Source organism: Phaethon lepturus, unplaced genomic scaffold, assembly GCF_000687285.1.
Source record: "Phaethon lepturus isolate BGI_N335 unplaced genomic scaffold, ASM68728v1 scaffold43081, whole genome shotgun sequence".
Lineage (NCBI taxonomy): Eukaryota > Metazoa > Chordata > Aves > Phaethontiformes > Phaethontidae > Phaethon > Phaethon lepturus.
Genome location: NW_010520652.1, coordinates 48,038 through 60,796, shown reverse-complemented (window position 1 = coordinate 60,796; position 12,759 = coordinate 48,038). Strand labels below are relative to the sequence as shown.

The window sequence follows — 12,759 nt, the reverse complement described above, 5'->3', positions numbered from 1 at the left end:
TGCATCAGCATGGCTACTGTTCATGATACTTCATCCATTCAGTGGACACAGCTTCATTAAGTCTGACCTGTTAATGGCAGTTTATATCTCCTTTTCTTTCTTCAGGCATCTGCAGTATGCTTACGAGCACCTGTTTCTGAGTCCTTGTCTCGGCTACAAAGAGACCAATTGCAAAAATTTGCGCAGTACCTAATCAGTGAACTTCCACAACAGGTAAATGGGGAAAATCAATAGGACTGACTTTTTGTCAAACTCAGTTATCTTTATTCTGGGTCAATTTATATGTCTTCTGTTGTAAGATAAACAGTTATGCTATTCAGTTGTGAGTTGCTGAGAAGGCTTTCAGTTCTTGCCCTTTTCAGGTTTGCCATTCTATTATTTGACAATTGTCTATTGCCAAGTAAAAGATTAGAAGAGAAAGAAGAGTGGTGGCTATTCATATTAGCGTGAATATGCGGCTTAGCTTGTGGAGGATGAAACACAAAATAAATGTATGGTGGTGAAAAACATAGGTCAGAACAAATCAGATTGCTGCTTTTTTGTGTGTTTGGTTAGTTAAGTGGAGAAGACTACTCAGGGGATGTTTGTATATGCCTTAGGTGGGCGCTTTCTAATGCACCCAGTTGGTGACCTTTTGACTCCCCCCAGTGTAGCCGCTTGGTGATTCGTAAGAATCATTTGGGTTATGGGAAGTAATAGACATGAAATTTTGTTAGTCAAAGGCAAAATTTTCTCTCTTACTCCTTAAATACCTATGTTGTTCAAGGTCAGGTCATTTATGTCATCTGCCTAACATGCTTGCACAAAATACACAAGAATGCCTAAGTGATTATGAAATGTTTGCTTTAAAAATATAAGGGCTTGGTGACTTTTTTAGGCTGGTTCAAACAAAGGAGGTTGATTAAAAACTGACCTGCATAGGTATCTCTCATATTTCAGTAGTGTGTGCATAATGTCTTAAGTAGGAGTTAGATTACTGTCAGCATGTGTCTAATATTCACATTATAGTGCTGTGTTTGGGACACAAAGACGTTCTATTGCTACAACGTGCTCTAAATTTCCTGCAGAAATACTAGTCTTCTTATGAGAGGAAACAGAAGAATCATATAATAACAAAGTGATAGAAAAATACTGTTTTTTTGTTGCTGAGAGTTCAGCACCAATTGTGCATGCTTCTTGCTGCATTACGTAACAGACAAAGCTTTTCTCCTTAAGGACTCAGAGCTTTATGTCACATAGTCTGTTGCTTAATGAAGGAGGGTTTTGAAAGGCTAGCAGTGGTGGTAGTTGTTTCCTGAATGGCATGTGAGCTGTTTGCTTTCAAATATTTGGTATCTGCTCCTTTTTGCAGGGTTTATTTCTCCTTTGGTCATGTGTACCAGCTGTGCACCCAGGAACATCTGGATTATTTAATTTAATTACTACTATCTTGCCAGATAATATGATGGATGCTGTTGAACAGAAAAGTTTGGGTTTTAGTGGCAGATGTGTCTTAGCCTGTGTTATGTAATTCCCTTGAAAAAGGCAAGGCATGCCCCAAACTCTTTCCAGCAGTCTCATTCCCAGTCTGTAAGATTTCTGAGTGGAGAGAGATATTCTGATACCTTGGGACCCCCTATTTTGACTACATGATGTAGAATTAGAGGCGGCTGTACACATGATTCTATTTTATCCTTATTTTCAGCTTGTGAATGACATTATGGTACAGTAATATAATGCTGAATTACTTTCAGATGTAAAGGGATGGTCTTCTGTAGGAATGCAGTTAGATAAGATGTTTTTAGAAATCTCTGTAGAAAGTGTTTTCTGTATCTATGAAAATATGATTTTGAGCAGCTGGAATTTATCACCCAGTTCTTCTCCCAAGAGCTATTTCCCTTCATGAAGCCAGTACGCCTATTCCAATTAAATATTAATATCTTGGAAAAAATGCCTGATGGAGAGTCACTGGAGGTCCCTGTTACTTCAACTTTAAGGTTGATACTTTCCCTTAAGGGGAAGAAGGTACAAGAATAGCTTAATGCTGAGTTTGTTTCTTCAGGTTACTGGAATGCAAAGTATCCTTCTGAAGCATTGTTTTTCTTCCCTCTGTTTGAGATGGATCCCTGTTATTTGCAAATATAGGTGTACTGAATGTGCCTTGCTTTACAGTAAGTGTGATCTTTAACCTTAGCTGTTGTGTGGAGAGAGGTGAGGGGCTATCGGATGTTCTGTTGCAAGTCATTTAAATCTTAACTACATGCCTAACATGTTCTAAGTGTGCATGCTAAAGGCTAGATGGATCTACGGTTTCAGCCCAGGCTTATTTTGTGAAAAAACACTTTCTACTGTGCATTTTTCTTTCAAAAAGAGCACATTAAGAGTATATCTACTTAGGATTTTGCAGTCAGGTGTGAGCCTTCTCTGCTTATGCTCTGAACTGTCTGGAAGCTATGATTAGTTTAGTGCTGAAACTGCATTAGTTTATTGTTGAGTCCAAGTTAATATATAGATGGCCCCTTTGCTAACAGGATGGTAAATAAGCTAAAGTCTGCCCAAAAAATTATGTATAGATGTAATTTATACTTTGCTCCTCTCTTCCCATTAGCTTGGGTTTTAGAGAAATGATTTAGGAAACAGAAATAAAAAACATTCAAAGTGTAGGAAAATGGTGACTGTGACTGCAGTCACTTTCATATCTCTCCAAACTAGCTGCAGTATCACTCTCTGTGGGCTCCTTCTCCTCCAGAAATGAGAAAGGAACTAGTAACCTATGATACTTTTGTTTACTACTTAGGCTGTGAATGTAGGAAGTAAGCCTTGCATATAGGTTTGCTTTGAGAATGGAGAGGAGAAAGTGCAAGAGCTGTTTTGCTATTGTATAACCTTTGGCACCCTCTATCGTCCTTTCTGAAAACATGACTGTATTTGACACTTCTGAAATGATGAGAGTTCTTCAGTCATGAAAATCCAGGCAGATCTTTGGGTATATCAGGGTAAGAAATACTGTGTATATTGAAAGTTTGCTTCATGTTTTCAGATTCTTCCAACGGCTCAGCGCTTGCTGGATGAGCTGTTATCTTCTCAGTCTACTGCCATCAACACAGTGTGTGGAGCCCCAGGTAAGCTTGGTATTTTATTTCAGTAATCTGTGTCACAGATAGGAATTGGATATGTTTCCATTGCTTTGAGTTTCTGAACCGGTCTATTACCGTGTAGCTGGGATTGCAGGTGGAGGTCAAGGAAAAGGGTAAATACAGGCACTTGCATGTATATATAGCACAGCAACAGGCAATTGCTGGTGTAATGGATGCCTCAGAGTGTATGCAGAGGAAGGGAGCAATGCACGTTTCTAACAAAAGATTTTTCTTTTTAAGTTGTTATTAATTATAGACTCCTGGAAATGTTGATTTGAGGGGATCTCTCCAACCTCCTACTTGAAACAAAACTGTTTGCAACACTAGACTGGGTTAGCTGTGGCTTTGGCTAGCTTAGTCAAGTCTTGGTTACGAGAGATTTTACAGAGTATTCCTGTTTTAGTGCTGCGTTACCCTTTTGGTCAAGAATTTTTTCCTAATATCCAGTATGAATACACTTTTTTTATCATCTACTACTACCCAGAAGAGTGTCTGCATTGTGTTTGTGATTCCAAGTAGTTGTAGGCTGTTAATGATCACCCCTAACTTCCTCCTTTTTAGATGAAATTAGCCCATCTTCCTCAATCTCACCTCATAGGTCATGTGCTCTGTGCCCCCAGCTATCTTGATACCCCTCCACTATATCCTCTCTGGTCTCTCAGTATCATTCCTGGACTGGGGGACCCAAAACTGGATACAATATTCCATGTGTAACTTTACCAGTGCCTCGTAGAGGAGGATAAATTAAGTTCCTTAAGTCTGCTAGCTGTGCTTTTTTTTAACATAGCCCAGTTTGCAGGTTGTTTTTTTTGTTTTGTGTTTTCAGTGAAAGTTTGCCATTGGTTTGTGTTCAGCTTGGCATCCACCATAATCACCAAACCCTATTAGCTACTCAGCCATTTGGTTTTCAGTCTGTGCTGATGCATGGGGTTTTATGTCCCAGGTACAGAAGTGTACATTTTTCCTCAATGAACTTCATAAGGACTGTGCCAACAGAAACCTTGAATTTCTTCTGGTCTCACTGGTTGTAGTGTTACCATTCATCATGCCAGCCATGTCTCCCAGTTTAGCGTTGTCAGTGGTTAAGGTAATGTTATGATAGCATTTTAAGGTAGTTCTGAATAGTGAGTTCTGCAACGGGTGAAATAAACTGAGTGACACTGCCTGTGTACTGCCTACGATCTCTGTGGTTGGGCACACAAAGGAAAATATCTTCAAAGCCTGCAGACTGTATTTGTGTTACTCTTTTGTCAAGATCCCACTGCTGGACCCTCTGCATCAGATCAAAGCACCTGGTACTTAGATGAATCTACTCTGAGTGACAACATAAAGAAAACTCTTCATAAATTCTGTGGACCCTCTCCTGTTGTTTTCAGGTAAACTGTTTCCCATTGAAGGGAAAATGTGACATTCATGTAATCTGTAAGCTCATTCACTGTATAGCCTGTATCCTTATGTGATGCCATGGACTGAAGGATGCTTAGTTTCATGGTCACTCTTCTGGACTGTATTTTTACATGGCTTGTCCAATGTTATTTCAGTAGAGCACGCTGCATTTGCACAACAGCCTGCTTGTGTGGTGTTCTCAGTCTTGTTATGCGTCCTGTCTTTCAGGTTATGCATGTCCGTCCATTTTAAGGTGCAAATATACTTCTGGATGTGGCATATACTCAGGATTTTGGCTGTGCTTGATTTAATTTTTTTCTCTTCCCTGCTCTTCTGTCTACAGTGATGTGAATTCAATGTATCTCTCTTCCACGGAGCCACCAGCTGCTGCTGAGTGGGCCTGTCTCCTGCGTCCCCTGCGAGGAAGAGAGCCTGAAGGAATCTGGAACCTGCTTTCCATTGTGCGGGAGATGTTTAAGAGACGGGATAGCAATGCAGCTCCTTTGCTGGAGATTCTGACTGACCAGTGTCTCAACTATGAACAGGTATTCAAATCTCTCTACTCTGTGTGTGTGTGTGTGTGTGTGTGTGTGAATTCTGGGGAACTGGGATGAGCCAGTGACTGGTGCCGTGTGTGTACAATCCATGTCTGAATAAAATGTTTTTTAACAGTCTGTGTGCATTATGGGCATGTGCATCTCTATGATGAAATGATGCTACTGTTTGCTCTTGTGCTCATTTAGTGATGTCCCAATAAATCTGTATCCCAAAAAATACCTCAGTCCGTTTGACATGGATATATGTAGTCTGATCTCTTTTGTTCAGCACATTTGATTTGATTTGATTTCTGCACTGTCAAGGTGATTTATTTTAATTACTTTTTTCTAAACACAGTACATCACATATGAGCTGTCATTTTTGATAAAAAGATACATGTTGGGTGGTAGAATCTCAGATTCTTTTGTTATTTTTCTAGAAGATATCTTTTGATGGGTTTAAGTAAGAAGTTTTGGGATTTTTTTTTTAAATAATATAATGAAAAAGGTTTTCATTTTTTGACAGTTCAGGACACTGACTTCACTCTGTAATATAAATTGCAGTGTAAGTTTCCTTATTGCTCTATCACATACCTCAACTTTGAGCACAGGAAAGGAAATGCTTCATTTATCACATTTGTTCACTTTTTCCCTCCGAGTGTGAAGGCCTCTAGTAAAAGAACCTCCTGTGAGTGTTTTCTTCTGTGGGAATGTGCCTTCTAACCAGAGAAATTTTGAGATGCCCTTAGGTCTCACAAACCACTACTGCTTTAATGCTCGTAGTTATTTTGGACTCAAATGAAAACATGGTATTAGCTACAGATCCAGTTCCCTTGTGTTTATGAGGTTAAGTGAGAGCAGGGGATGAGATGTTGGCCACAACACAGCTCCACTGAACATCTTCTTTTGCAGATAACTGGCTGGTGGTACAGTGTGCGAACATCTGCATCACACAGCAGTGCTAGTGGGCACACAGGACGCAGCAATGGCCAGTCAGAAGTAGCTGCTCACGCTTGTGCAAGTATGTGTGATGAGATGGTGGTTCTTTGGAGGCTGGCTGTCCTTGACCCAACTATTAGTCCGCAGAGGTGAGCACTAGAATCAGATCCAGTCTCTCTCTTATTTATGTGATATTCAAGCACACTCAAGAGTTTCTTCCTGTAGATTTCTTGTATTTGTATCATTACCTCATTACCTGTTCAACCATTAGTCCTTCTGGACCATGTGCCATGTAAAGTTCGGGAGCACTATAATTACTTTAAGCTTTAATTGCTATTGCTGCTCACTTTTAGCAACATCATGTAGTGTGAATAATTTGTTTTCCGAGAGTTCTCTTTCACATACGAGTGTAATTCTGCATTTCAGTGTCCCAGTGGAGCACATTTCTTTGAAAATGGCTACCAATAAATTTTAATGCTTTCTAAATTTAACTATTCATCAGTTTACTGGATTTCTGTTTTGCCAAATCATTCACTGTTGTCTATTGCAAGATGAAGCATTTTTTGGTTTCTCTGTTCTCGGGGAGTTTATTCTTTTTGTAGTGTATTGGTAAAACAGTGTCACTGGTGTATGATTTTTAATCAGTGTTTTCAATTGTCTGAGGAAAAATTGTGAGGCTTCTGCAGGTTTCTAAACCATATTGTGCCTTGGTAAATCACTGCCATCTTTACTTGACACTAGTTGAATAGCAGCGGACGTACTGAGAGCTCGTGTTGAGATACTGTGGTTGACGTAATAATTTGTTTTGTACATCTAGTATACAAAGTGTGGTGGGTAAAACGCACTGAAGTAGTTTAATGTGCTATAAATGCTCAGAAGAAGTTTTTCAGAACAAATGGAAACAGGATGGTATTTTCAATACAATTACACATTAACAGCATTTGCTTTCTGTGAATTGTTGTGTAACACTAATAAAATGCCCTATCTATGTCAGGTCCATCAGGGACACCATGATGGATGCAGTTTCTGTCTTGTACAATTTACAATAAGAAGTAGCTAAATATAGGTGATGAAGACAAATCAAAAACTGTAGGAAACTGGGGGTGAGGCTTAAATTAAACACAAACATCAGTCAGATCACATAGAAAAACCATAAAAGGGTTTGGCTTTTAATAAAGTATGAAGTTGTGCTATGTGTATTCACATTTGAGGTTTTTGGTGCAGTTCAGATTTGCTCAGATCTCCTACTTGAGCGCATGCATAATTGAAATGCTCCTGCTTGATTACCTATTCTCTTGGCGTTTGAATAGTCACCAAGAAGAACCCTCTTCTACCCGTCCTTGCTATTCTTTCCAGTGAATCATAAGGAGACTTGCTGCCTCATTCCTAATTCATTGCAGGCTCTCATCCTTATGTTGCCTTTCCTGAGTAGTTTCCTCTTCTTTTTCCTTCTGAAAATCCTCTCCTTGATTAAGCCCTACCAGTCTGCTCCCTTTCTTTAGTGGACAAATAGAATCAGTCCGTTTTGTTTAGCCCCTTTTGTCCAAATACCCTTTGCACCTAAATTGGGTCACCCTGTTTTGATTTGATTTTTTTGTTCTTTTGCTTTTAATAGGAAATCTGAGAGGATTGAAGTGTTGGGCTTGTACCTCAGATCTCTGAAATCGATGGCGGTTGATTGAGACGCTTGGTGCAATTTCTAGAAATGTCTTTTCCTCTTCTTGAATTAGATCACCCAAACATATAATCCATTTAGACTATCTTGCTCATATGCTTAGGTCCTACGTGAGATTTGGAGCTGGGAAATGCAGAAATGCTTTGTTCTTACTGTGGTAATATGGGGCACGGGACTAACTGCTATGTAATTTAAGTCTGTATAACCTTATCAGCTTGCTTCTTCCTCAGAGTTATTTGAACATCCATTATTTTTGTCTTGCTTGTTCTGTGCCTATGGCTCGCAACAGTTTACTGTCCTGAGGACAGCTTGCTAAAGCATAAATTAAATTGTTGGGCTCTAGATAGGCATATCAGGGTAAAGAGGTAAGTGCCTGGGAGGTAGATTAAGTGGTCCTGCCTGGCATTGTGCTTCCCTGGGTAGGCTGTTTAGATTGTACTTGTGAATGTCTTGACCAGAGTTGTTCACAGGGCTGTTTCACAGCTGCTGCAAACTGTTTTATGAATGTTTCCAAGAGCAGTTCCCCATGGCACTTACTGGTCTCAGACTGCTGAGGCTCACATCACTAATACCTTATTTGGGACAGATAAACAAACAGGGCAGACAGTATGTGATTTTTTTAAACCTTCCAGTTTGTATCATGCTTTCATGTTGGCACTGTTCACATTTTGTTTCTGTATCATGGGCCTGTCTAGGACTTAGTTGTTGACATGCCCGTTTCCTTTTTTCAGCCTGTCTTTTTACTAATGCTGTCTATACTTAATTCATCAGAAGATGTTTCTGACCAAAAGGAGGAGGTGTTCTGTGGATAAGAGGTGGTTTGTCGCAGATGCATTTTGTGTATGCTTTCTAACCTGTCCCCTTACTTCTTCTCTTAGGCGCAGGGACCTTTGCTCACAGCTCAGACAGTGGCAGCTGAAAGTCATAGATAATGTTAAGAGGGGTCAGCACAAGAAATCACTGGAAAAGCTCTTCCAGGGTTTCAAGCCAGCTGTGGAAGCATGTTACTTCAACTGGGAGGAAGCTTATCCCATTCCTGGGATCACATATAGCAGCACTGACAAGAAGAACTCGTTTTGTTGGGTAAAGGCCATACAGCAGAGGAGCTGCCGATTGCAGTGTGCAGAAACTGCCTGTGAGGCTGGTAGAACCCATGGACAGGAGCCTGGGGGACCATGTCTGCAGTCTGGGGACAGGCTGCGTCCCGCTCCCCAGGAGCCAGCAGTTCGTCCGAAGGAACTTACTGGAAAGCGGAAAGTTGTCTCTGAAACGCCACAGAGGGTTCTGAGACGACTTTCAGCAGAAGGTGATAAAGCTGTGTATAAGACTGCAGTGGGCAAAGCAAAGTTGCCAGTGAGCAAAGGCTTGACCAGTAAACATAGTGGGAAACGCCGCATGAGCAGTGAAGACAGCTCTCTGGAGCCGGACTTGGCAGAGATGAGCCTGGATGACAGCAGCTTGGCTCTGGGGGCAGAAGCCAGCAACACATTTAGTTTTACAGAAAGCCCACTGAGCAGGAGCTACAGGGACACCTTTGAGGAGGATGGTGGGGTATACTTTTCTGAGGGACCTGAGCCCAGTGTCAGGAGCAGTTCCATGGCCAAGAAATCGCCCAAGGATCCTGTGGGGGAGATGGGTAGTGGTGATGACGACCTGCCTTCTGCAGATGAGAACAGCGGTGGTGTGAGCCTGAAGCCAGAAGAAGTGGGAGAGAATGGTGCAGCGGCAGGAGGGGATGATGGAGAAGAGGAAGATGATTATCAGGTATACTATCTGAATCCACAAGAGGTAGCCAAGGAAGATGATGACAAAGCTGAAGGGGGAAATGAAGAGGAGCAGGATATATTTGCTGGTATAAAGCCTCTGGAGCAGGAGAACCGGATGGAGGTGAGCTGAGTCTAGTGCAAAACACTGTTTTACAGTTTTACGTATTGTATACAGCAGTCTCGCCACCCTCCTAGCTGTGACACTTAACCTGGTATGTTGTTAAATCAAGTGCTTAATTATAATGGCGTCATAACCCATTGTATCATAAGGTATCGACAGTCTTAATGCAGTGGTATCACACATGTCTGTTCCCCACAAACTTGACTCCCTATTTCTGTGCTAACTTCAAGTGTGTCCAAGTTTTAGCTGGTCCCGTCTCACACTCCAGAATTTACAAATGTAGGCAAAACAGTGTGTGCTTTTTATGTAGTCTCACTCTTGGAAATGGCAAAATTGAGCTGCAATTAAAAATAAGTAAGACCAAGACATGCCCAGCAGGAAAAATTTAAATCCAACCATGTAAGCAGAAATTCCCTGGAAAGCCAGAGGAAATCTAAATAGACTGTGTCACATTCCCGTAATAACCTTAAAGTACATTTAGAGTTTGCACCTGTATGAGCAAGCAGCTGAAACAGAGCTGCTATGGAGATAGTTATAGTCAGTTTGGGTTTTTTGTTTTTTTGAGTTATTCTGTGATTTCTTATAGCACTTGGAGGGAGGATGGGACTTAATTATGGAAAAAAAGGCTTTTTAGAGGAGTGCTTAAAGGGATGGTGGTGAAGGTCCAGGCAAGGGGGACTCTGAGAACACCTGCTGCTGAAGCTAATTGTGAATTGTGTTTGCAGAGTCTTTGCAAGGAGTGGTTTGAGCAGGCTAGCTCCAGCCTGGGGCAGTGTGGTTTGAATATGACCATCTGTTCTTTCTTGCAGATCCTGTTTGCCTGTGCAGAGGCCCTGTATGCACACGGATACAGTAATGAAGCATGCCGCTTAACCGTAGAGCTCGCCAGGGACCTACTGGCCAACCCTCCAGATCTCAAAGTGGAGCAGCCACCAACTAAGGTAGGGAGAGAGCTTGTCTAGTTTTGGTGGTAGAGGGTAAGTTAGAAAGAATATGTGGGATGAGTACAACAGCATTTCCAGATGTTTCTAATTTGCTGTGATTCAGGGCCCTTCACTGGTGCTTCCTCTGTGTTGAACTTCATTAACGTCTGTCACTGATCACTGTGCGTGTGTGGGTGAATAGAAGGTAGAAAGAAAATAAGAGGCCATTCATCAGGACTTGGAGTCTTCAGTAACTCAAGTTTAGTTAAAAGCTTCTTCACTTTTCCTTATGCTTCAGAGAGAAGCTTGGTTTGTCTGTTAAAAGCTGCATCTATTTTAAATGAATTAACAAAACACCCTATTTAACATCAGCTTCAAAGGATGTTTTGTTTAAGAGATGCCTGCTACCGTGTGCTATGAGATTATATAGAAGCCATAAGAAGTCTTGATTTTTGTGCAGGTTTCTTATGATTCTCTCCAAAACCTTAGTCTCCTATTTCATAGTGTGCACTGCTGGAAATGTTAGAAGTTTTGCTGTTTCAGAGTAGAGGGTTGGAGAGGAAAGAAATAAGCATAAACTTCTGGAAAATCACTTATAGTGGCACTAAGCAGTGTTTGTTGTATGGAAGGGTTCCCTTCGAAGGAACAGGCATGCAACATTTGTCTGCAGAGCATCAGTCCAGTAGTGGACATACGTCTTATGAACAGGCGAGCTCTTCCACTGTGTTGTGCTGGTGTGCGATAGGGGAAGTAATGATGTTCATCAGTAATCACTGGGATTTGTGATCTGTCAGAAAAGGAAATAAAATTTAAATGTGTTTTACTTTTTTCTTCTGTCTACTGATTATTGCAAAAGGTAGGAGGACAAGCATAGAACCATTTAGGATGTTTAGGAAAGTATCCTGTGACAAATTCCTCCTCAAACAGGGCAAAAAGAACAAGGTATCAACCAGCAAGCAGACGTGGATGGCAACCAACACCTTGTCTAAAGCTGCTTTCTTGCTGACGGTGTTGAGCGAGCGGCTGGAGTACCACAACCTGGCCTTCCGAATAGGAATGTTTGCTCTGGAGCTGCAGAGACCACCTGCCTCTACAAAGGCTCTGGAGGTATGAAACATCTCAAAAAGGCAGTATACATAAGCAACATTGTTCTGCTTGAATGCTTTTGCTCATGTGGTTTCCATTTCAACTCCTGAAGTTTGGTTAAGCTTTTATACGTTTCCTTAAAATTGATTGCAGCACACGTTGATCTGCCAGAAAAAATTATTAGGAAAATCACATTATCTGGTGTTACCTTCATTGATAGGAAGCTCAGACCGCATGTGCCAACAGGCGTTTGATCTCACATGAAGCTACAGGCTTGAAAATGTGTAAATGAGTACAAAATCTTTTATGAATATATCGTTTTCATTAGAACAGCTTACTTCTTATCTTAAATATGTTTTCAGTTTGCTTGGCTAATCTGAGGATAATGAAGCCATTTTTAAATGGAATTGTCCATTTCACCATTTGCATTGGTGAAGTGGTTTGAAACTTATTCCTTAGGGTGAATTGGTGCGATTGTTACATGTTTGAAAATTGTTGCTCCTGCTGATCTTACTCATTTGCAAGTGAACATATGCACTGTGCTGGTGTATTATTTTGGACACCGCTTGATTGCTATTAGGCTTCCTGTTTAGAAAAAAGAGGTGACCAATTAGGAGCTTGTCTGTGTGACTTGCAGCTGCCTTGCTTTTCACTGCAGGTTTGTGCAGTCCCTGGAAGTATGTATTGTTGCTAGGTATCCACCAACTGCACTTGTTACACTAATTATCTGTACTTCTTATGGTCTGATTAGAAAATTGTGAGATTGGCAGTCACTTGCTACCTGAAAGGAAGGAATCACTTTTACATGTTAAGAATGGAGAGAATGCAGGAATGGCACAGAGTAGTGAAATGCAATGGTCTTCATCCTGGTGGCGTGCGTGTTGCCACCCCATGCCCATTCTTCTGCTAGTCAGTCTCTGTCTCCAACAGGTATATTACTTAACATAGCATCCTTTCTTCCTACAATTAAGAGTAATCACCTTTTCCACTGACTTATCCAGTCAAACACTTCTCCTGATGCTCTTATGAAAGCTGATGTGTTTTTTTTGTGTGCAGCCTAAGTGTCTTAATTTGAGTAAAAAAAAAAAAAATGTATAAATATGAGGCAAAACTTGTAGCAGATTTGAAAATCTGTGTTCAGTGTGGAGAGAATGGTGAAGGTGGCTAGGGTGCTACGAGTTGCTATAATTTAATGATCCAATAAAACCCAC

At 41.0% G+C, this 12,759-nt stretch overlaps 1 protein-coding gene across 1 annotated transcript in view; it reads left to right on the top strand.

The window, feature by feature from the left end:
• The window catches only part of ZSWIM8 (zinc finger, SWIM-type containing 8), a gene marked incomplete at its 5' end in the record, with an annotated part of 36,678 nt that overhangs the window by 8,951 nt on the left and 14,968 nt on the right, over window positions 1-12,759 (top strand). The window contains 8 exons of the mRNA XM_010297459.1: window positions 106-213; window positions 3,020-3,101; window positions 4,372-4,492; window positions 4,846-5,047; window positions 5,951-6,126; window positions 8,531-9,539; window positions 10,349-10,480; window positions 11,390-11,569. Coding sequence (XP_010295761.1) covers window positions 106-213; window positions 3,020-3,101; window positions 4,372-4,492; window positions 4,846-5,047; window positions 5,951-6,126; window positions 8,531-9,539; window positions 10,349-10,480; window positions 11,390-11,569 — 2,010 coding nt within the window. The remainder of the gene's footprint in view (window positions 1-105; window positions 214-3,019; window positions 3,102-4,371; window positions 4,493-4,845; window positions 5,048-5,950; window positions 6,127-8,530; window positions 9,540-10,348; window positions 10,481-11,389; window positions 11,570-12,759) is intronic.